At 48.1% G+C, this 25,140-nt stretch overlaps 1 protein-coding gene across 4 annotated transcripts in view; it reads left to right on the forward strand.

Annotated features, from left to right (window-relative positions):
• The window catches only part of LOC105836187 (paired box protein Pax-5), a 117,357-nt gene that overhangs the window by 20,706 nt on the left and 71,511 nt on the right, over positions 1-25,140 (forward strand). For 3 of the 4 annotated variants that reach the window (XM_036287162.1, XM_036287164.1, XM_036287166.1), the window contains exons 2-3: positions 7,147-7,452; positions 11,719-11,748. In XM_036287162.1, coding sequence (XP_036143055.1) covers positions 7,251-7,452; positions 11,719-11,748 — 232 coding nt within the window. In that variant the 5' untranslated portion in view covers positions 7,147-7,250. Of the gene's footprint in view, positions 1-7,129; positions 7,453-11,718; positions 11,749-25,140 lie in introns of those variants that run through there. The other variant, XM_036287163.1, reaches the window with a different exon arrangement.

A 25,140-nucleotide genomic window follows, 5' to 3' on the forward strand; every position in this document is an offset into this window, starting at 1 on the left:
GCGGTGAGCGAGCGAGCGAGCCGGCCATTACGCGGCTAGATGGCCGATTCGATAGACGATTGACTTTGTAATTATCAAATGGTGCTCGATTAAGGACCAGTCGCTGATTGATGGCCGTGCGTAACCACACACGCCGCGCCGCCGCCGCCGTCTTTTTGCCGCGCTCGGCCATTAGCGCTTCTAATGATCGGGAATTACGCGGATCGATGATATCGTCCTGTTGCGAATCGCAGGAAAGTGATCGAGATATTACTCGGATCGGTGGCAACCTCAGCCGCCGATACGCTATCGACTATCCATTTCTCACTTTAACGCCATTTATATTATCAAGACGCGCTTCAAATTTATATTGTAGTTTCATGAATCTAGTGATTGATGATTCCGGACATGCGGGATAATGTAAACCTTGTTGATAATATAAGACGTACGTAAGAACAGCGTTCTTACTCAAGTTTATGATTATTATTGTATTCCAGTGTATATAAAAAAAATCTATCGATTTACACAGATTTTCGCTTAATACGTCAACGTAATTGGTTCGGATGAAACTAATGAAAATGACACTTTTGGCGCCATACACCATTGGTGAAAATATCACGGGATAAAGATATTTCGAGATTAAAGAAACCATCAAGATGAGGGGGGGGGGGAGGGAGCGGGTAATCGCGGCAACCGGTATTTATAGGGAATGTAGATGTAATCGTCGGTCCGGGACTCGGGGGAACGGAGGAGGACGAGAGGAGGACGCCGTTACCAGATGCGGCGGCTGATCGTTGCACCGATGGCGGTGGGATGCACCTTGGGTGCCTGTTACCTGCTACCTTGTGCCGCATGACGCCGGACGGGCCGAAGGGAGCGGGACTTGGGATTAGTCCGACGGTGGCACGTGCCACACGGCCACAGGTGGCTTTTTAAAACTCACTTGTCCGCCTCCTTCGCGGTCGCCGATGGAAAATGAAAATTGAAAGTATCGCGACTAAAGTAGCGATAATTACAGCGCTATCGCGCGAGCGTGTGAACAGCGTGTCTTCCCGGGCACATGCGAGAACGTGTTGTAGAAAAAAGTAGTGCAAAAATTTTAAGCAGTACACGAGATACGTATCGTTATCCGTAGCCGCGTACAACCGTGCTGCTATAATCGATAACATCCAATATTTATCCTTATTATTGTGTGTACTTTCCGCGCTTACGTTGCTATTCCGTTTTTCATTTCGTGTTCCGCTGCCGTTGACAGGTGCAACGTTGTGTCGGATTAAATGGACTATGTGCGAGATAAGCGTCGGCAAACAGCCTAAAAAAAACAAAAACAAAAAAAAGAAAAAGACGAGGCTATCTCAGCTTAGGATAGAAGTGTCTTCCGGTAGCGAGCTTTATAAATTAGTATATCGAACGGCCAAGTACTGTTAACTGTAGCAGGATGCCGGAGTCTCATGGTATCTCAGCGTTTCTCGATACGTCGTGTCTCCCACCCTGCTGCCAGGAACAGGGAAACCGCACGCTCGATAGATCGTTCACGGTCTGAATTCAAGGTTGGACACGCGGCTAATTGTAATAAATATCCCACGCGCGCACGCGGGCTTAACTGTATGAGAAATAACGTGTCGGATATATATCGGTACCCGTTTTCCTCTTTCGAAGGCGACTTGTATCCCGCCTCTGGCTCGCGATCGTATATATTCCGCGGGACAGCCGTGCGCAACAAGCAACAAGCTACTACTTTATTGCAGGTGACTCCGCTGATACTCGCCTGCTCGTCTCAGCCTCTCACGTTTTTCCCTTTGCAACGGAAAACCGGAATTGGAAGCGCGATCCCTGCGTGGCGAGCCAATCAAGCGGCCGGCGCGGACTCCTCATCGAGCGAGCTCCTAGAAACCAGGGGATCCCGTGGCTCTCCCGCGAGGAGCGATATTGCCCCGCGTATCTCGCTGTCCGTCTTACCGTTACGCGCTCGTACTATTCAAAGGCGAAACCTATCGGCGAGTCTATCGTACTCGCGCGCGCGCGCGCGCGCGCGTGCATTTATTCGTTCCATTAATATATCTAATACACTCGCGATTTTATCTCGCCCCGCGCACGTGCGTTAACTTCTTAGCGTTATGGAACGTTCCACCAGCCAGCCAACTATACAACCACGTCGCGACTGGGCAACGTATCTCGGAACGTACGGTTTCGCAGCATCGACGTTAAACACGTCTACCTCCACGGCCTTCCTCAACGCGGAAAACGCATTCTTTATCATTTCGGTTTATATATATTTATTCTGCCTGATAATTATTTCCCCCTGTATACGGAGATCTATATGCAACGATACTCTTTCTGGAACAATTTTCAAGACCGCACTATGGCGGTGCCACTAAGATACGATAATTTCCTAAGAAACCCAAAGTTTGTTATTACATGGAAAACGTACATACGTTTAGAGCGCGACGATGGCGGACGTTGATCAGGTGTTTTCCTCACACTCTTGTCCCCTCCCCCTCCTCCCTTTTCTCCGCCGCGGCCCTTGCACGGGCAATTACAAGCTTTGAAATTGCAATGTACTACAAGAATGGTCCGCCCGCAAAGAAAACATCAGTATCCGCGCTCACCTGTTACACCTACGCGGCATGGCGACGGCGGGATATCGAAACATTCGCGCACGTACGGACACGCAAGGGAGCACGTTAATGGCACGTGCCACAGGTGGTTCTTCGAAAGTCACTTATCCACGAAAGCCGCGCGCGCGCGCGCGTCTCTTTCCCTTTTACTCGGGCCGGCTCTCCTCTCTCTTTCTCTCTCTCTCTCTCTGGTCGTTTCTCGCGCAACTTATATTTACCTACATACGTTCCTCTCCATGACGGAGTCCCGGCCACCGCCAACGACGGGAGAACTGGAATTACTTGACCCGGCCTGGTGCGTGCAGCAGACAAACCGCCGCTGTCGATCGGGATAGCGCAACGCGCTGTCAGACACGGCCGATATAGCTGCGAGTGTAAATGCACTCGCGTATATCTCACGTGGGTTGCTCTCTCGCCATGCTCCAGTAGGCTCGTGAATTTTTGTTCATTAACAGGACACCGCGCGCGCCGTGCCGCCGGGATTGTCGATCGCTGTAGCGTGCGCTGCACGGTATCGCGGTACAGCGTCCGCGATAACGATGCTACGGTTTTACGATCGGTTCTCGATAGCGCGTGCCGAAAACAAAAAAAAAAGAAAGAAAGAAGAGAATAACGATTCCCGCGAAAAAAAGAGACACCGATGCGATTTATCGCTTTTTCAATTAATCACTTAATGAAATATCATCGTTTATTGATAATCGCGCGACCGTAATAATGATCGCGTGGGCGTTTTGACTGCTGACCAATGTATATCAGCATCAATGTAGATATATGCGTTTGTGATTTGCTGGAGAGCCGATACAACGTGCTTATGTGTGTGGCCAAATACGGGTAATGGGGTTAATGAATGAAAAAGAACGAGAGGCACGCTCTTGTTGTTTGAATGCTCGATTTTACATGTACTTGTAGAATATTTTTATGATACTGAACAATCCGAAAGACATTCACGATATACAAAATCTGTAAGATGATTACGTTTTGGCTCTTCTTCGATGTAGGATAAATATAGGAAGAGGCAAAATCGACCGTTCTCTATTATCGTCCGTTAAGTTCGCATCTTATCGTCAAATTTTATCGTGAGAAAGAATGCAACGCGCGGGAACACGGAAGCGCAAAAATTGGCGAGTACTTCTCGCAAATCGCGGAGGGAAGACCGGCATACCGGGACCGCAATCCCAGATCAGATTAATAAACATGACGGGCGGCGATCGAGGCGCCGGCCGTCCCGCGAAAACTGGACTGCTCCGCCCGGCAGGATAGGCGATATACGCCACGAGAAGAGAGCCTGCCAGGATTCCACCGCGGATTCCTGGCGGGAGTGTTCGTTTATGGACCGAGGAGTTGCATAATGTATCGGCGTTTTTGCCCGTGAGAGTCCGAAGCCGAGCGCGGGTAGCTGGCGCGCGCACGGACGCGCTGTCCCGTCACGAAGAGCGCGCACACGGCGGAGGATACGCGTGTACGCACCTACGCCTCTTCTTCTTCTTTGTAGGTGTTCACGGCTTTACGGAAGCCGGGGGAGAAAGAGAGAAAGGAGCACGGAGGGGGGGAGGGGGAGGAGTTGTTCCTCGCTCGAGCAATTCCTTGATGCATATTGTCACGCGTTGTTAAGCCCCGAGAGCACCGCCATTACCGACCAGCAGTTGGGATATCGACGCTGAAGCGAAGGCAGAGGAGCAAAGGTATAGAAGGTGCGGAAGGTAGCCGGGTCCCTCCGACTAGTTAAACTGCTACCTGCCCGCGGATCGTTACTGTTTACGTAAGAGACCTACGTGCCATGGATATCGTCCCTTGGTTTCTTCTCCTTGAGTGAACCAAGAGGAAGGTATACGTTTCACGAATCCGAATGTTCTAATAGGTTTCGACGTGGTTATTAAGTACTCGACGCGATTGCAAACCTTCTCGCGAGCGAAAGCGAGACAGGTCGTGAACAACTAGCTACTGCAAATACTGAAAGTAATATTCGATTGTTAAAGAAAGCCGTAACTTTCTTCGAGACGTATTTGATCGAGCTGAATTGTCTAACTACAGTTCTTTAGTCGACCGCGCTCATTGACGCGTATGCTTTAAGTAAGAGAGACTTGCTCGAAACCGCGGATTTCGATTGTCAGGTTATTTATCTTTGCGAGATCATCCGGTGCTGTCGACCACACGCGAGACACGCATCGATCGCGTATGCAAACGCGGGATTTCGTTCTCCGGGCTCTAGCTATTATATGAACGCGCCGTTTGGCATGGCGCGGCGTTTTCTACGTCCGGTTCGACAGTTATCTCCGTCCTTAAGACATACGGAACAGCCGGTGCGCGGCGTGGCGGTCCGGTCCCGTGAGAGGGCCCAGTTAGTAAAGTACGCGGGCGTTCAGGACGGCCGTAAACAATGGTTTTAGCGAGTGCGTATATACGAGTACGGCCGGTTGGCGAAGCGCTGGTGGCCGACTCCCACGGCTTATAGGGATAAGTTTCTTTCTAAGACTGGTCTTTACGCGTACTTTGGCCGTCTACGACTCACCCACTTTGCTTTACTTAAGACCGTTCGTACGGCCTAAGTCGCCGGCAGTTTCACCCGCCGCCGCCGCCGCCACCCCCTCGCCAAACGATCAGCGTCTGCCTTCTCTTAACCGGCGTTTACTCTCTGTAGCGTAGCTACCTCGCTGCTGCATTCCATCCTCCATTAGGAAGACTCCGCGCGTTGGTAGCACGAGTCCGCGGGAGGAGCGAGCTTTGCGAGGAAACTGCAAACGTTAAACAATCATCCTTGGCGCTCTCATTGCCGATAATCTGAACGTCGATGTAAATAGAAAAACGGGGGGGCTCTCGTTTTAGTCCTTCTTGCTGCGGGAAAAGCAGCGGTTGGGAAATTGAGAGCGTAATTTTGACGTTTCCTTCCCGTGGACCCGTTTCGCTTTTCTTTTTCGTGGCTTCCATCATCGGGATTAGCGTGGCAAACGATTTAGTCAGACCGACCCCATGAGGATCCGAAAGCGATAGCTCGAGGAGTTATTTGTAAATTGCCGAGCACCTTCGCGGAATCGTCTGGTGCAAGATGAACGATACTTATTTTCACACTCTTGTGTGCGATTGACGTATTCTAAATTACGTCAATTTTCCAAAAGTACAAATCTATTAATTTTTTTGCAACAGGATGAAACAACTTTCCCTTGGCGGAGACTCGCGTTTCGAATACGGCCGACTTCCCCACGCAAATTAGAACCTGTCGAGGTTTTAATCGTCGACGAGAGTACAAAGACAAGCGCGCCTGCCACGGTGGACAGTCGTTGACCGCAGACGATAACCGTTCCCAGTCTCACTCCCACGCATTATGAGATCCGCGTGTTTCGCGACGTAAAACGGTGCGGAACGCGGGAGCAGTTTCGAATTTCACGGATGGTCGCCCGATGACGATTGGTGCACCCGATGGTTGCGCCCGAGTCCCGAGGCCTTCTCTCCTTGCTCTCCCCCTTGCAAAGCGGGGTAATGGACCCCGCGGACGTATTTCCGCGGGAATAGGAACGAACCGTATGCCGATACTATTTTCACCGACGCCGAACGCTTACATTATACATTTGCGGAATGCAGAGAGCGGAAAGCGTAGACGTGCGCAATCGCGAGCTGAATATCCCGGCTCTTATATCGCTTTATAGTAGCACTCATAGCGCTCGAGTTTTATACCGTCGAAATAGAGATATCACCGTGATTAATGATAGCAGCTATAAAATTCACTGAGGCAGGTGGTCGCACGTTTTACAACGGAGGAAATATATATTGCTGAATGTCTTGATAAAGGAGTTTGACAAATAGATCGCTGTAATCTAAGACAGAGGCTTGCGTTTCCCGCTTGCAGTTGGCCGGCGAGGTGTTCTTTTTTTTTTCTTTTTACTATAGCAGCTGCAACGCGCGTCGCAACGCGAGAAACCGTGATCGTCCGAACCTAGACAATACGTTCACCGTCGTCGAGATGTAAGAACGGGCCCGACTATAGATAAACGTCGCCGACAGCGTGGACGAAATTACGCTCCATTCATCCTTTCATTCATCCGAGGGATCTCACCTTGCCTCCTGTGTTGTAGCCTTCCAGCCTGTGGCCGTCGTTGGTGTGTCGCTCGCACACCGTGGCGGCCTCCTCTCGACGTAATAAGCAAAAAAGATCACCCGGCCGAGCCATTACGTAGAAAGGAACGAAGAAATTATCTACTCCACGCGTAAAAAGCGTGGCAAAGGCAATTCCATCGCGGTTGGACCACCGAGACTTATTTTTGTGATCCCGCCTGCCGCGTGGGGCTACTCTCTCGCCGATCCGCCTAGATCGGCTCGGGACTTTGTCTACACTCTACGGTATTCTTGCACCATTGATTCGACTACGAGTCACTGACCGAAAATCCGTACCCCGTTGCTCGGCGGAAACTCGGAGCCGCGTTCTTTCTCGGGAGCAACGAATTATAACGAATTATAACGAATCTTTCGAGAATTTGGAAATTTTTATTACAAAGGAAATGGAATACATTCTGCCGATTATTAACAGCATTTTTCGTTTTTGCTTTTTGTTTTACAGAAGGCGACGAGGAATTGAACGGACGCCTCGTCCAATTCGGCGAGGTGTTGTCCGAGATAGAGGAGGGTGGCGGGAGAAGAGGGTTGAAAGAAGAGTGGCGTGCTATGATCAGCATGGAGCTTCCGGCACACGCGACGCAGCACGGTGCTCTACACCTGGGGGTCGGAGTCGGGGTCAATCCGGGTGACCCAGCCGGAAGTGCCTTAGCCGCCATTCACTCGCATCCCCAGGACCCTCTAGCCCTCCACCATCATAATCACGGCGCTACGACACCCGGAGGTATGCATGAGGACTCCAAGAAAAAACGTATGTTTCTTCTTACGAATCCATTTTTTTCCATTACGTAAAACACGTAAGGCGATTGTCGCAAGAAGTCGGTAGAAAATTATTTGTGATTCTAGAAAGAATTATGCTTTTGGAATAAATCAGAGAATTGCTTTTAGCATAAATGAGATATGGATCAGTTCTTGCGATAATCAACACATTTATTAGTAATAGTTATAACTTTATATAATCGAACGTAGTAATTAACGTAAATGTTGCTGCAACCGGTTTTTTTTTCTTCACGTTATCGGCCAATATCGCGTGAATTCTTGACCGCTGCGATATACCACAACCAATAATTAGCCTGCCTTTCGATATCGCGCTCGATGATTGCACCGACATCAAGAACGAGACAAGGTACGCGTCAATCGACGTTCGAACGAATAACGTGGCTTAAATACGGGCACGGTGCGCAGCCTATAGGAATGCCGCAGCCGCAAAAAAGTGCGGGCACGCGCCTCGCGCGAAATACCGGCGATAAATCTTTGTCCACGCGCGACGACGCTTCTATTACCGACGACTTATGCGCACGCGATGACGATGCATCACGTTCGCCGAGTCAACTTGGAATTCTGGAATCCGTCGAATGCGCTCTCCGCTTGTCTCTCGCGCAAGATTCTCAACGTTCGATACACACACACACACACACACACATCCCTCGCGTGTGACCGATGATCAAACGGATATCTAAAATGCGAAGTCGCGCCGGGCAGCGCAATTTCAAATTACGATGACAATTAATACGAGCATTTAAATCATATCTATTACCTTATAATTGCTTATCGTTAAAATAGGCGGCGGTATCTTCTACACTGAGAGAAAAAAATAGTTGCATTAACCATAATTTATAGTTATTTTTGGCCGTAACAATATTTTTATAGTTAAATTAACAATATAAATTATAGTTAACTTAACACTATATTATTGTTACAATAGCTATAGCATTCGTTCATATAACCATATGTATGGTTAAACGTATGGTAGAAATATGTATGGTAGAAATTATTGTAGTGTTTTGCGATATTAATCAATTTTATTTAATGATAACAGAGTACATACAGAAGTTTGGTCTCGGCGGAACCGTTGCGAGATTCAAAAAAGATGTTAGCACGAGCGAAGGACGCAAAACAAAACGTATTATTACTTCGACGGCGCGATCTGTTCTCTCCTCCGTTTCTTATCTCTCACCAAGTCTTACACACAGCCGAATTTTCCCACCATCCGACTACCAGTGCCGTCACAAAATTTGGTCCCCACATTATTATAATTCATAGTAAACTTTTTAGTTTATAGTAAAATTTTTACTCTCTTTGGCATATATAGTTATTTACACTTACACTTATAACAATAATAACTATAAAAATGATATTTGCAACTATAATTATTTTACTATGCAATTATAGTTGCAAATACTAGACACTTTTCTCTCAGCTCAGAGGAGAGCTCCGCGAATTATTCGTCGCAAATTCTATACCACGCTTCCGTACACGAACGTCATTAATATCGTCGAAGCCTCGAAAGTGCACATGAAGCTCGTTAAACACTCAAAAGTCTGTATTCTCGCTCCCTACCTCCCACTGCCGTCGTTACATCTTCCTGTAAGCCGCAAGTTTATCAAATCCCGTATCGACGTGCGTACATCCGGTGAAGCGACGTTACATACCGGGGAACACCGCGAGCGATGGGTACCCCCATCAAAGACCGCCGGAACGGAGAATCTCGCGTGAAAGAGCTCCTTGTCCCGTACGGAACAATCGAGTTAGCTGAACTTACCCGGCGTTCGCGCGTCGCCCAGGCATCTTTCCGAATACACAAACACACGCGCGCGCGCGCGCCCGACGCAGACCCAGCGGGATCATCTTGGAAGCGATAGTTTCTTCTTTGGTGGGCGACCGTCGCACACAGGTACGCACTTTTCGAACGCATACAAACTCACGCGTGACACGCGTACACGCATGGTGGATACGCCGGGATCATCGTCGAAGCGGTAGTTTCTTCCAGCCAACGGTTGGTTGCATCGATGTAGAAGCTCGTTGTCTTCCTTTACCCTGTTCGTCCTCATAAATGAATGTGTGCGTGGCGGTAGAGAGTGGTGCTAGTTAAGGAAGATGAAAGGCAGCCGCCGTGGCAGCAGCCAGTGACGCGGCATGAGCCACGAGGCCAGGAAAGGAAGAAAGGGAGTAAGAGAAAGAGAGTCAACGGGGGTCGTTAAATCTAATGATATCCAGGTATTTGACAGAGAGATACACGAATCAATTTTAGGGCCACACGCATACCCAGCGCCGTTTCATATACATACAGTCGTTATTTCATATTAACGACTATCTCTGGTCAAATTTCCACCTCAACGCTCTTGCGCTTGCAGTTCCTCCTTCTGATTCTCGTCGACTGCGTAATGAATACTTTTAATTGTACCTTTGAAATTGCACGTCGTTAAAGCAATTGCCAACCAATACGTAGCGGATTTTCTGATTATCTCTAATGGTGCGTGACCACGCAGTGAAATTAATTTATAATTAATGCCCACCTGCGTGCGTGTCGGGTAAACCACGAGCTGTAGCGAATTGTATGGTTTATTGACCTCGCGACACAATAATTATTTCGTACACCTCTCATCGCGAGAGACTCGATCGCCGATCCGATTCACTTTGTTTCGATCTCGCAGTCGTGACTAATCGCCGCTCCATTTAGACCCGGATTGACCCGTTGTTCGAAAAGCCGATCCGATTTAACGCCCGCTGATATAACGATATCGCAAAGAGCGTAATGAGACGGTTTTTTTTGTTTTTCGACTGTTACGAAAAGAAAGTGCCTTTTCTAAAAGTGGAACTGGACGTGAAAGGTTCCGATCGCCTACATTTAGCCCACATTTTATTTTCGTTAAATTACCCTCGTAAAAAATTATCTATCAGAACCCATGCCTTTCTCCGACAAATTAGGCGTATCAATCTGGGCTTATTGCGCAAGACATATAGGTCGCTTGGTACGTTTGACCGCTCGGTGTGCCAGACGACTTATTTAGTAATCCGCATTAATATCCCGATACTCTGATATTCAAGAATGCAGTGTTACACGAAACGACGTGGCTGCCGATTACCGCCTACGTTACCTCGAAAGATATATTTGTAATTAATTGCATACGCAACTGCACCGTAAACGCGGCATCGATTATTTATATCTCGTGAATCTCGTAACGGATATTTAACGTAAACAAGTGCAAAAATAACAAACTTTTCAACGTGCGTTACAAAAAAATGGAAAAAGAAAAGAAAGAAAACGTAGTTTAAAGTCATGCAACTTGAGGGATTAAACGCGCGAGCCATTATCGGGCGAGTAACACATACCACGCTTTAATCTCCTCCGCGAAAGTTATTCTTTCCGCTGGATGGACGCACGGATCGCTTATGGGGATTCCCATCGCGCCAGACCCCGCGCAAACACCAGAATGACTGGCAGCATCTAATATATTTCGTATACCTGTGCATACACGGAAACGCGTTTTACTATATGCACACGTACACGTTGTTGTCGGCTGTTGCGGCCTATAGGAGAGCATTCGGGGTGAGATAGCGGCAGTTATTTATGGGGTTAAATAAAGAAACACCGCGCGATCGCGCGATACCAGCTACGGAGTACAAATAGGAGTTGCCGTGCAGGCTGCTATCGTTGGCGCGTTGCGAGTCGTCAGCATGGATCCGCCGGCCAACGTGCGATGCTGAATCCTCGCGTGGTACATTCGTCTGCTTCCTAGCGATATCCTATCGGGGAAGTCGCAGAAGATCGCGTACGGCGTGGCTTCCGTTCTCGACAGGCTTATATTTCCCAGCATGCGTTTGGAAACGAAAGAAATTCCCAGCAATGCTATTTATATGTGCATCGGTAATACGCATCGTGCGTTGTGTTTTCAAACAGGGTTCGAGAACGCTTCATTAGCGTCTTCTTACTTTGTATTAGAATACTTTATTACTTGTGCCGTCTGGAAGTACGTACCGCTTCGCCGAGGATACTGATTGCAATTCAGAGAACGGCATGGCGCGTGATTACAAGCTGTAACGTTTCAATTAACAGGCCATCGGGCACTTGGAATAAATTAACAAACGAAATAGTTAATAGCCGGTCTTTTTGCATTGTTCTTTTAAATGTATACGCCACGATTTGGCAGTCCCGATCACGCCTCTCTCTCTCTCTCTCTCTCTCTCTCCAGATTTCAATTTACACATCTTAATTCTCTTTTTCTGTTTCGAACAGATGATGGCGGCCACGGAATGAACCAGGACGGTGAGTGAGCTTTTGTTTGTTTTCATATACTTAATTATAATCTCACGCGACGGGGGGGGGGGCGATCCAGTTTTACGACCGACGTGCCGAGATGTTCCCCTTGACACAGTGCTGAGACTTAGGCCGGCGTGGAAAAGTCGCGCGTGGAAAATGCGCGAGCGAGCGTTGCGCGACGCTCGAATAAGCGTTTATCGCGAACCGTTAGCGATACGTACCGCATTCCCGTTATAATCAACGATGATAATTAAATGCGGTAGAAGCGAGAAAGTTATCCAAGACGTCGGCTGCTGCTTATCAGCATCGAGATCGATCTCGAGAGATCACCAATTATCTCGACACGCTACCTCCACGTTCCGAAGCCACGATATGGAATCGTCCGAGTGATTCGATCATTGAGTCGATAAAAGCTGCACCCCTGTGAACTTTATTAATAATCGAGACGCGATGTTACACGCGCCACCGAGCTTTAATCTCCTTTAAATCTCTGAGGCGATAAACAATCTCAAGTGCACGCCTTCGATATCAATGTACAAATGTTAATTGGATAGGCGATAACACCGCGACAGACCGCAACTCTATAATTTACCATGATACATCGCTCATTATCGAATTGAATCTGTATTAGACATTAATCCATTTACTCAACTGTCAGCCGAGATTTACGATCGATAGAACGCGAAGGAAGCTCGCATTTTAATTGTTAACGTGCGACAAATACGAGTCAGCCCCGCCGCCGCCGCCGCGTGCCGGTCCGTTTCTTCTTTAAGAGGTATCCCGCGTGTGTCAAGGATGTCTCGATCGTTTTTTTTTTTTTTCACCTCGCGACTCTTCGCGGACCCAAACGGACAGAGCCGAGGGATACCACCTCCTTGGCCAAGTGGTGTAGCGAGGAGAATCCCCAGCATCGCTGCGCGATGTTCACGTATAATTTATGCCGATGACTTACACGCCTCGCCGCGGTAGGTGGGAGACGGCGCTGGATGGTAATCACGAGTTTAAAGGGTAAACGATCGCAAGGTGTTGGGGGCCCGGCGTGGGGCCCCGTGGGCCCTGCCAGCACGCTCAATATTCAACAGGTATTTACATTCGCAAATTGTTTACGTCAGCCCACGATGAAATCTGTCAGAATTTCGTTCCGTCGGCAGCTCGACGCGGAGTTCTCCGCTCTCTCTCTCTCTCTCTCTTCTTTTCTCTTCTGATTTTTTTTTCTCCCCGTCCTTCCCACCGCTTACGCTTCATTTCTCTGTTCTCACCTTCCTCCCACGTGGTCCCGCGAGGGGCACAACGAGGAGAAGTTTGCCCTCTTCTCTCGCATACGTCCCTCCTCCGAAGCGGCGCGTAATTACATACGGGTATTAATCAAGCGCACGTCGGGAACGAGCACGGCGAGATCTTGATTTTCGTCCGCGGCGGCCGCGTCTACTCGTGATCGCTAATTTAGTAAGCGTGTTCAATTAACGGCGCTTAATCGAGAATTGATTACGCTCAACGGCCGCTCCACGGCGTCCTCTCGGGCCACTGCTCTTTAGTGCGAAATTCATGCACTTGTTGCGTCTTTTTTTTTTTTTTTTTTTTCAAGTCATTTTTAATACGCACTTATATAGCGATCAATAATGGGTACGTGTCCTATTACCACGTGGCTGTTTTCAAAGAAATTATTGTCGTTCGTTGGCAAAGCATTGGTTAACGAGATCCGCGATTTCGCGACCTGCGCCTAACCACACTCGAGCATCGATGTTACAATGCCGTGTCTCTCGCATGCGGCATACGTAGTGTGTACCTTTCCGCGATTTTTCAGCTCGCTCGCAAGATCGAGGCTAAAGATAAGTAAGTCGTGCGCCGGTCAAACGTTCGCGTTCGGCGCAAACGCGCAAAACCAGTTTGCTTTCCTTAATGCCGGACGATTACGCGGATATTATTTAGAAAAAAAAACAAAAAAAAAGGAAAAAAGAAAAGAAAAGAGTGCCGCCGCAACCTGCGGCAAGCTGTGTCGACTGCTCGCTTTAGTACCCGAATCGCGCCGACGGCGGCGGGCTTGGTTGGCAGCGGGTTAAAGAGCCACGGAGACCCCGCGCAGAATTTCAACTATTCCGACGAGCTCGCGCTCGGCACATCGTGGGAGACCGTGTTTTGATAACGCAAACGAGGGACCCGTGCTCGATGTGACCTTTCCCCTGAAAGAGCGCTCGCTCTAATCCCCCCGCGCTATCGCCGCCGTCCGTCGTAGTCCTCGGCGGCGGCAGTTTACGCTCTCCTCTTCCCGAGGAGTTTTCTGAGAGGCTCGAGAGGCGGCGCACGTTAACGTTTATCGTCGGTTATTAATACGGCGCGGATTACGCGCGACGTTACTTACGGCGCGCGTGTACCCGTATGTGTATATGCATGCACGGTTACGACGGCCGGGCCCGGTCCTAATTATAGCGTAATACAAGCGCGATCGTATGCCGTACGGCGCTTACGTAATCCCGCGATAATGCGGCTCTCCGCGAGTGCACGCGCTCGCGCGAGAGCGCGGCGCACCGCATACCTCGCCTGCCGATGGAAGCATTCGCCCCTGTACCGAGAGACTCGCCGCGCCACGCCGCCGCGGCTGTTATCTCGTTTGGGATAATGACATTGAGGCGCGCAGATTTTTCCTGGACGCGCCGAGAGAGTCGACGGCGACACGATAACATCCGGTTGCGGTATCCGCCGATCCGTGCTGGAGATTACTTTAAATCACGAGCCAGCGCGGCGGCTGCTCTTTGACCGATTCGCGTACGCGTAATTTTCTCGCGATCGCGTTTCAAGGTGTGTTTTACAAAGGAGGGCGAGGGAAAAAAAGATAGACGGATAAATAAGACGCTAAAAAGTGTAACATAGCGCGAAAATTACTAACTACGAGATTTCTTCTGTCATTAGAATTAACGCGCTTGCGTTGAACGCGTTTTGCGGTGCACAGAGTAATTAAATACGCCAATTTTCCCGATTAGGTCATAATTTCCTTTGATTTGGAAAATTAGCGAGGCTTAAGATTATGTTTGTTAAAATTTTAATTCATAGCTTATTAGAAATTACATCATAATACTTTTCGTATTACAATACATTAGGTTTCTTACATTACAGAACTAATTAATTAAATAGACCGATAATAAACCGTGTGAAAAATGTCGATGCTCGCAGTCACATTTGTATAATACGTAACGATAAAGAATAGTTTAACGAGCTGACGTTCGCCGAGAAGAGTTGAAATCAAAGATTATCTGGTTGATTTGATTGCTCGAATGCTGGCGCGATCGAGCGACGTGCCTGCACGGTTGCTTTCCGCGTTCGCCGAGCCTTCTCGGCGAGATGCCACCGCCCCGAACGATTCAGGAAGCGAGGTCAGCACCCTGGCTCTTCCTTTTCTCCCTTTCTCGCTTGTCTCGATTAGCCGGGAGTATAGCGGCACGATAACATCGGCCCGCGCCGCGAGTAGTCGCGGCGATAACGCGCTATCGTGGCTCCTACGGTGAATCACCGAATGCACTTTGAAAGGTCATAATATTCTAATGCATCTCTGTTATCGATTCCCCCACCATTCCGCTCCGGAACAGACGGCATCGGCGATCCGCGCGCCAGCGCGGGCTTGATTAACGATCGTAAATTGTATCGGGCGATATTTATTAATTGCGCACGGCAGTCACGAGGAATTTCGGAGCGATGTATCGGTAGCTCCCTCGGAAATATTTTATCTCGGGACGAGCGAACGCGAGAGATACGGGAGCGGATACGGATTTATATGCGTCGCGCGAGAAAATGTCGTCGCGGCCGTTTTTACGATTCTCTCGTTCGCTCCGAAGCGGATCCGAACGTGGACTAGAAAATACTTTTGAGAAATTCAATTAAATCGAGGGTCGCCGGGAAAACTCGCGAAAGAGTGTATATATATATATATATATTTACGTGAATGCGCGAGGATAAGGCGAAGGAAATTAATGCCGATTAAAATTTCCGAAGGATTCATTTGTACATTCTATTAGTTATCTTTTAAAACATCTGGCGCATTCGCACGATACGTCAACGTTTTACGACGTGGGATACTTATAGCTTACCGGTGAGAACATTCCTTGGCGATGCGACAAAGTAATACGGTCTGCTCAAACGAGCTTGCTAATCAACAAAACTGTTTCTACCGACTCGGTATCTGATGCACATGCCGCACGAGAGAGCCGCGTATGCGCTCGCGCGTATGCGTGTGTGTGTATTTTATTCGCCTTTCGCATAAGTAGTACGTGCAGTACCACGCCCGCGCACGCGAGAACTCGTTCGACAGAACGAGAAGGACGGGGGGGAGGGGGAGGGGGAGGGGAGAGGGGGAGAGAGAGAGAGGTACGGTACGCACCAGGCGAATGATTTGTATTGCTAAATAATCAGCGCCAGTTGTCTCGAGCAGTTGGTTTAATGACGACGCGGGGAAAGCGAGCGGTGAGAGAAGAGGCGAGGCAGGCAAGTTACATATAATACGCAACGCATATATACACGGGCCATGCGCAACGTCCGTTATAACGAAAAAGTCGAGAGAGAGAGACCTTTTTTTGTCGATCGCGCGAACTTTTAGTTCAGACAGATCGCATAATTCCCGCTCAATGCTATCGTGCGTCTCGATATTTCAATATCGAGAGCGCGCGAGTATTCAAGCAAAGTTAGGCGTGTATGCGTGTCGACAGAACGAACGTTGCTCAATTGGAATTTATACTACCAATGTCGATTACGGAATATCTTTACACATCCATATATCTATACTGTCAATTGACGTAATATTTTACGCGCTATTTTTCATTTTCTTTTTTTACGCGAGGCAAGTCCCTTAACATCTGTTAATCGTGCCAACTATTTTGATTGCGACAAACCATTGACGGGCAATTTTCCTCGCGCGGAAATTTGAGGTCTCGATCTCTAAATGGATCTACGGAGATCGGTGCGGAGGTGGCTTGGGATTCCGCTTCGCAGCTTGCTCCTCTCCTCTCCTCTGCGAGGACCGTACTACGTCGGGACCCTGAAGATAGAATCGATACAACTCCAGGTGTATGTATGCGCGGAGTCGAGTGTTGAGCCCGCCGTAGTGTGTATATCGATGCACGTATGTATCTTTGTACACAGACAAGGGTGTGGCTGCTCTGTGCAACGGTATCATCGTAGGTGCATGCCGGTCATCGAGACCGAATTCTCGTTGCATTTCGACGATTGTAACCTTTCGCGACGCGTCCGTTCGCGCGACATACGCGAAGGAGTGGCTCTAGATGATAAAACTAGATATATCCCGGCTACCATTAATTTTCCAGGAAAAAGAAGCTGTATATAAAGTGCAATTGTATTTTTTTTTTTACATCGAAATGCACTTTGTCGAGTACATCCATCGTAACGCAAATATAAATCTGCAATTTGTTTCGGGGAGCAAGGAAAGAGTTTAGAAAAAAGCTGCGAGCAACGGACGCTTTTCACGCGGCGATTTTAATCGCGTGAGCTTTCGACGGTGATAATTATTGCCGTCGTGATTCCCTATCGTCTATGCCGTCTATGGGATTGCTTACCGACGGGATGTTCATTTCTCGAGGTGTAAGACCCCACTTAATTCGAACCCCCCGGGTCCTTCTGAGTGAGTAGCCTTCGTTTAACCTACGTTATATACATGGCACTGCTGCGGTCAGTCGTATCTGTGTGTTCATGAGACCCGTGCACACACGCAGCCACACGACCGCGACCGGTACCTGCTTCTCCACCAATGTAAACGCCGGCTCGTAATGCTCGAGTAGCGAGTAGTACGCGGATACTTGCGCAAACAGTCGGAGGAAGTGCAGTTGCGAGATCAACCGGCTAGCGAGCGAACCTGAATGCGCGCACGCTATTGAAAATGCGTTTTGTATTTTAACGGTTGTATTTCACGCCGCTTTTACTGGTGCATCAGGTTCCATTGTTGTTGCCGCTTTAGGCTTTTTTCAGATACGTTGAAGCTAAATTTTCTTTACAATTAATGAGTTTTTATTCGTTTCTTGTTGAAGTAAGGTATTCAGATGCATTATGCAGAAAAGAGATAAAATTTAATTAGTCCGTAAAAACTGAGACAGGATGCTTTTAAGATAAATCGCAATCACATTAGCCTTTTGAAAATATTCATATTCCTTTGACAGTACAATCTCTTTACGAGACCTAGTAATATAGAAAAACGAAAAATCGAGAGAAGCCGTGCGGATATACGTTTACCTTTCGTAAAGAAAGGAGGAAAAGACGAATGTTCAAGAAGAGATGTTTCCCGCGAGCGGGAAATTTATTCATCGGTATGCAAATCCACGTGCGTAACCATTGACGAGTCATAGTGGGTGAAGGTTCGATGATGCGTAACAGGTTGTTCGGTAGTCGTGTTCGTGGGCCTTTTACGGGATGCGTGTTGCGTGCCGTTTTTAACGAGCGAGCAAAAAATTACTCGACGAAGGATTCCTCTCGCTCCCGCCCGCCCGCCCGCCCGCCCGGCCCCTCGATCATTATCGGGCGCAAGAAGATAAAACGATCGCTACGAGGACTCCACGAGGCGAGATGTCGGCGTCCCGTGTTCCTGGAGATACATTCGCTCGCGGCCGAGAGATTAATAATTATCGAGGTGCTCTCGTGAATGCTGATGGTTTTCTGCGGACTCTTAGAAATAGGTAATCCGCCTAAGTTCGACAACTTCCTTATTCGACATTGTAAATTCTCAGCTTCCTGGATGCGCGTTTAATAACTGTCTTGAAATAAATTGGAAATTTACAGTCCTCAGAAAGAAAATCACCGAGTATACTTGGACAGTTCGATATTGAATAGATCGAACGAATAATCCTCGAAGATGTCTCCGGACCGCCGTCGCTGCTCAATGCCCACCAGGTAACTACGCAATTATTTGCTCCCGTCATAATAATAATTACACGAGTGTCTTGCGCACATCAAGTGCGTCGTTCACACGGACGCGCGTAGTTCTTCCCTTCTGCGAATCTCTCAGACCGGCCTGTTATTATTAATAAGCTGAAGAGCCAGCGGTCGGCTAGCACCAATGACGGAAGTCGAACAGGTTCGTCTGGAAGTCTGATTACTAATCGCGCACCACTCAACGCGTGTTCTCGCGTCCTTACGCCGCGCCGGACGCCTCATTACTGATTTAAAGCAAGGAAGAAATGCGGTCAGTGACACAATCCCGTTTCCAATCCATCCGTGATGATATCTGTGATCTATATTATGATATTTATATTATAACATCGCGATGCTTATGGTGTTGTACCGAAGCAGGCGTTTTTCACCAACTGCTCGTAATAACGTTCGACTGGTGCTTCTTCGTTGTTTCTTCGTGCAATTAATCGTGTAATCCCTCTGACCAGTTCAATCGAGAGCAAGCACGCATTTGGCACACGCCGTAAACATCTTCATGGCGGTCTCCCCGGAGGCAAGCGGGTTCTCCGAGTCGTTCGCAGACGGCATTGCCGGTTCAGAGCCGGCTGGTCAGCAGAGTAGTCTGTGGGGCGCCAGAGCATGACGCCATTAACGTAACGAGGCCACACGTTGCACCCTCGCGAGCACCAGACTATATCAGCCCCGAGTGCCTATGCCGCGTGGCGCGGCAATGGATTCCTAGACCTAGACCTCTGTCGGGAGAGAGAGAGAGAGAGAGAGAGAGAGAGAGAGAGAGTGTCCGACACCTCGCAATTATATCCCGACCAAAGGATACGTACATACGGTAACGGTTCGACGGTTCGAGTGCATCGACGCCGATCGAGATCGGTCACCGTAACTGCCAATGGAGCGACGACAGAGTCATTGCGTCTGTTTACACGCGGGAGCGCACGTGCGTGCACCACGTGAGCCCCCGCGTCGCGTCGTAGCCGTCTGGCACCCGTGGCGCGTTCCTGTCCCGTCGCCGCCGTCGCCGCCGCCGCCGCCGCCGCCGCCGCGCATGGTTTTCCGCTTGAACTGATTACGAACTGGTTTTTGATCATCCAACCGTTCGATCGCGGGCGGATCGTTTCGTCCGCTCTCGGATTGTCGCGCGCTCGATCGCCTCGAGAGCAAACGCCTCGGGAACGACAGTTCGCGCGAGTATTGGTATCAAATTAGCTCGAATTACTCGGTCAATTACGCGAACGAAAACTATATTGCTGCACGCAACAGCTTTTCGACAATCGGCAGAGGCTATCGATAAACATCGGTTACGGCGTACCGTAGATAAACGACGATATAGGTATACCTCTCTCGCGCATCGACGTCACCGGAAGCGGGATGGCAGGGTTAGACGCAGGTCGGCTCGACGTGCTCGTAACAAATCAGCGACGGAATCAAAAGTACGTGGCTTGTCTCGCAGTCGAATTACGGTAAATTAGCGGGAGTAAAGAGTCAGCGCCGGCAAGAGCAGCAGGTACCTACATCGAAGAGAAGACTAGTCGTACAGGACGAACAGACGGATGGGCAGGAGCAAACATAAATTAAGATGGGGGACTGATTATGAGGCGAGGGCAGGCTATCATTACCCGAGCCATCGTGACCGGTCGACCCTGCAGCAGCCGCGGCTGCTGAACACAACGCGCCCGCTCTCGTCCTTCTCTCTCTCCCTCTCTCTCTCTCCCTCCGTGCGCCGGTACACGATGTTCGCGATCCGCCTGCCTCGTGCCCCGATAATGTCGGGGTGGGAAACTGCAAATTATTAATCTCCGTTCCCTGCATTACATAGTTCAACGAATATGAAACGAGTATTGTCAGGAAGAAAACATAGTCGTAGAGGTGCCGCCGTTAGATGAAACTTTTCTTCCGGATCAGTCCGGACGTGGTGGCGTGGAGCGAAACAATACAGGCCATCGTACATTTACTAATTCAATGTCATGATCATTTTATAATTGGCACAACATTAGTTATATCTTTATAAATGTCGCCTTAAAGGAGGAGTGAATATTGCGTTTATAATACGAAAAATTAGAAAGGATATAAATGTTACTTAAAAACTGTCTGGACGTTTATTATCGAGTGGTAAGTGACGATACGCGGCTTACGGGACGAGGTCGCGGCGAGGACGATCGAGGAAAGGGCTCGGCCACGTTTCAGCACGACGCGACGTAATGCAGCACGATGCAGCGGACAGACGCGCGAACACGCTGGCGCGACACGGAGAAAGTCCCAGCGTTTTAAGCGCTATGCTTTTCCTTAGTCCGGGATCCAATCACGATCCGCACCGGACACCTTTAAGTCGTCAGTCTACTCGAGGCGATGGGGTGACGCGATAAAGACCCGATATACATTGCCCACGCAGTTTCTACGCTCGCGTTTCTTTTTTTCCTTCCTCGCCCGCAGTCACAGTGCCTTCCGCGGCACACCGCAAACTGGGTCGCCTCTCCGTAATTTCCGGTGAAATCCAATTGCGATATATTTTGCACCTGATTTGATTGCGCCGGTCGATTCAAACGGAGTACGCACCTCCCGAATGCAGTTCTGAAGTCCGGAAATAAAAAACTTCTGGCGCCACGATTCTTTCCTTGGTGCAATGATGCGTTATGGATGAAATAGTCTTACTTATTAATATTCGTCTCACATCAGATATAATTTTATCAAAATTATTTAAATGTTCGACTTCTCGGCACACATCAACATTACGAGAATCGTGTGACGAATTTTTTTTTTACAGGGAAATATTATTGATACATTTGCTAGATTAAAAAAGTTATGGTAAAGCCTTATATTAAAAAATAGCGTCCGTTGCAGCGTTTTGAAGAGAATTTCGTTATCAAGGTTCGACTGAATCACAGTGGTCCATAATGCACCGTGTGACCCGCCGTGCGTGTTCGCAATTCGTGGTGGCTGCGATTCTCGACGGATACATACTGATATATCTCAAGTTCTCGCGTAGCAATCAGTTGCGCAATTCCCGACACGGCTCTGATACGTCATCGCTTTACCGAGTCGTTCTCTCAATAACTCGGTTCCGACCTCTCGCCTTTCGCGCGTTTGAGAGCGCATGTCAGTACGTATACAACGAATTTTTTTTTAAATTTTAACAATTTATTGTTCGACCAACTTGAAATAGAAACTTTTTTTTTCGTAAAAATATCGAGACTACAATTTTGTGCAATTAGTATCAACAAGTTTGGATCCTTGGTATCTTCATAATCGGCGCTTTCCTTTATGTGGAAATATTTGTGCGTTCTCGCAGTCACAGTTGCGGTTGCCGTGCGCGGTTTGCAATGCGCGAGTCGTTTCAACGGTCGAGTTTTGCGGCCGATCGCGAACAATTAGAGATCGTATCTCCGCTTCTTTCCCTTTCCCTTCCCTCAATGATTTCCTCTCTTTCTCTTTCCATCTTCTACAGCCTGATTCTTTGTGTTTCTCTCTCTCTCTCTCTCTCTCTCTCTCTCTTCCTTTCTCGCTGCTTCCGATGCAGAGTCAGGGCGGAGAAACGGGTCTGCGATTCAAGCCCAAGAAACACATTATGCGTGCCGTTGGCAGTACCAATAAAAAAACAATTCCGTGCCTTTTATCCGTTTGTAATTCTCCCGCCTACAATCGACTTGAGATACCGCAACTGCGTGAACATCCGAGCGCTTCGTTCATCGATAAACTCACGTTCGTTTGCCAACGATGTACCAACGCTCGTCGCGTTTCTCGTTTGTAATGTCACATTGTCCGACATTGCGTCTCTTTCCTATCGCGAATATCACGTAATTGTGGCAGGGAAACAGAAACGCGCGTTACATCGCGAATCGGCAAAAAATTACGTACGCGCGTAAATTATGTCTGTCGTGTAATCATAGAATCGGAAGCGTGCGTAGTGATATTGGTGTATCCTCGGTTAATTAACTATTGCTGTTTTTGCTGAGTTAATGGTTTGATTCAGTTTGCATGCAAACCTCGCTTCGGTGTAACGGAATAGGTCATATTTGAAGCTGCCCGTTTTGTTTCGATCATCGGGACCGAGCAAGGCATAGTATCGCATAAAATTTTTATAGACCATTAGCAGCAAGCTAATAACTATAATTGAGGATGTAACGTGCATATAAATGTCGCTACTTGTTTCTGGAGCGAAGAAACTACTACCTCGCGTAAATCTTCTCCAACGCGGTCAATTCGATCGACGAACGCACGAAAAACTGTAAATCTTTGTCGTCTCGTAAACGCAATCGCCAACATACTCGGGCGGGAGACATCTCTGTTTGCCGATCCGCGGAATGACGTTGTTCGTACAAATTTCGAAGACATTAGGCTCACGGTCGTTAACAATATCCCGTCGTAAAGATTCATTAACGGCGACAATTTAAACGCCTTCGTAAACCGTCCCTGACGTGGCGGAGAACGAGGATTCCTCGCGAGGTCCCGGCCACTTTGCTCGGACAGTCTTTCGTAATGGAGGCGGGACATTGGTACACCCAATTTCCGATTATCATCGTCGGCCGCCGCGAGTCCCGCCGCTGGTTTATCGCAAACGCAGATCCGTTGCCGTGCGTGCAGCAATATTGATATATCGGTCGTTCCGCAAGAATCCGCGTCCACTCCCCGGGCCTCGACGCTAGGAATTATCATAATATCGCTCGTGCGCCGACGGATAATGCGGATGATTTTCGCCCAGAAGCGGGATTACGGCGGCCGGATAGTTCCGTGTCCATGTGCCTCTGAGCAACATCCACCGATGCACCGACGTATTTTTAAAAGTCCTCCTCCCCCCCCCCCCCCGCTTGTAAATTGTGCTGATTGGCTTTGTAGGCAGATAGTTATCGAGCATTCGAGACTGAGATGGTCGTTCGAATCGACGTATACGGTTGTATTATATGGTTCTCGCAGAATACAACCGTGTACGTGTATTTATGCTAATTGCGTCATTTTCATCGATCAAGAAATTCGCGCATTTATCGTATGTTATTTCATTAAATTTATTAGTACAAATCTTAAAAAAGGGTATACTGAAGCATTTTTATTGTACTTTTTAATAAATAAATTGGACACTTTTCGAATACATTAATAATTCTTTTAATATACGTAAATAGCTATTTTAACTTTAAGATTGATCGATTACTTTTTGTGCCACAGAAAATTAATTGACTGTGATTATCGTTATTTTAATTTTTTTACAAATTATTAAATTTCTTATAAATTTCTGACAAGTGTTATTGTGTTGATTTAGTTGTATCACTTGGATGCTTCGCGAAAGTACAGATTACGATATTTTGCAGTGAATAGATTCGCGAACAATAGCGGTAGTGTTTTACTCGATATAGGTGATAGGTGGACTTAGGTGGCAAATAGCATGCACGTGCAACTGAGAATGCGTTTGCTTAGCAAATATATCTGCGTGTAAACCCGCGTTACATATATACCGGGTGACTAAGTTACTAAGATTTGAATTAAAGTTTCCTTTTGCACGAAGAATTGAATATTTTTGAATAAAGAAACAGAGAGATAAAGAATAACGCTTTGTCATATAAATAAACAATACGGTAATTTCTTCAAAGTACGAATGTAATACTTATTATAACGAAATCGGCGCTATATAAAATCAGCTTTGATCGCGATTCGATTGCGCTTAGAATTTTATTGGGACACTTTAGAATGTACCACTAGCATGAATTTCAAACGGGTATTCTTTGTTCTCTATGCGCCGTACAAAGATCGAGATTCTATCGAGTAAAGGCGGACACCTGGTGTACGAATGGAACGTGAGGAGCACGGGGGCGCGTGCTCACGCGTGTACAGGTGACAATCTCGTTTGTGTTCACATGATAAACGGCTCCCCGGTGGTATTACGGACGTTTGACGTGCCGCGCGCCGACCATTCACCGAGGACTGTCAACCATATTTGCAGCACATTCTCAAGATTCACACATTCTCAAAACTCGATACTTTTCCGCCTCTTATAAAAGCAATGATACGGAAAAGATTTTAATTTTAATTTCTCTCTATATTAAGTGCGATCGCGGGTGAAAACATTAATCGAAAACATTAATTGTAAAAAGCGATAAGAGCCGACGGTCGTTTCCGGGCATCGCGTTCATCGCGAGTGACAATCTATTTCCTCCTTCGTGCGTTCGCACGATAAACCACTCTCGATAGAATTACTCAACGTTTCATGCGGCTTACGAGCGTTCCCTCCGCGAGGCCTACCATTTGCGTTGTACACGCATACCGGAGGCCTCGTTCACCCGGCTTAGTAACGCCGTCGTCCCTTTTCATATCCGCGTTAACCTCCGCGCCGTTCGGTTAATTGATCCGGAATACCATTCGAGCCTCTTAGGCTTTTTCCCCGTCCTGCCCCTTCCAACCTACCCCCTCGCCTTCGGCCGGTCATCATCCCATCTGAAAGAAGCTCCCGGTCGGTCCGTTCTTTGACTCGGGGAGCGGAATTTCAATGCGTCCTACGGCCCTTCGCGAGAGAGATTC

This window comes from Monomorium pharaonis, chromosome 5 (assembly GCF_013373865.1).
Source record: "Monomorium pharaonis isolate MP-MQ-018 chromosome 5, ASM1337386v2, whole genome shotgun sequence".
Taxonomy (NCBI): domain Eukaryota; kingdom Metazoa; phylum Arthropoda; class Insecta; order Hymenoptera; family Formicidae; genus Monomorium; species Monomorium pharaonis.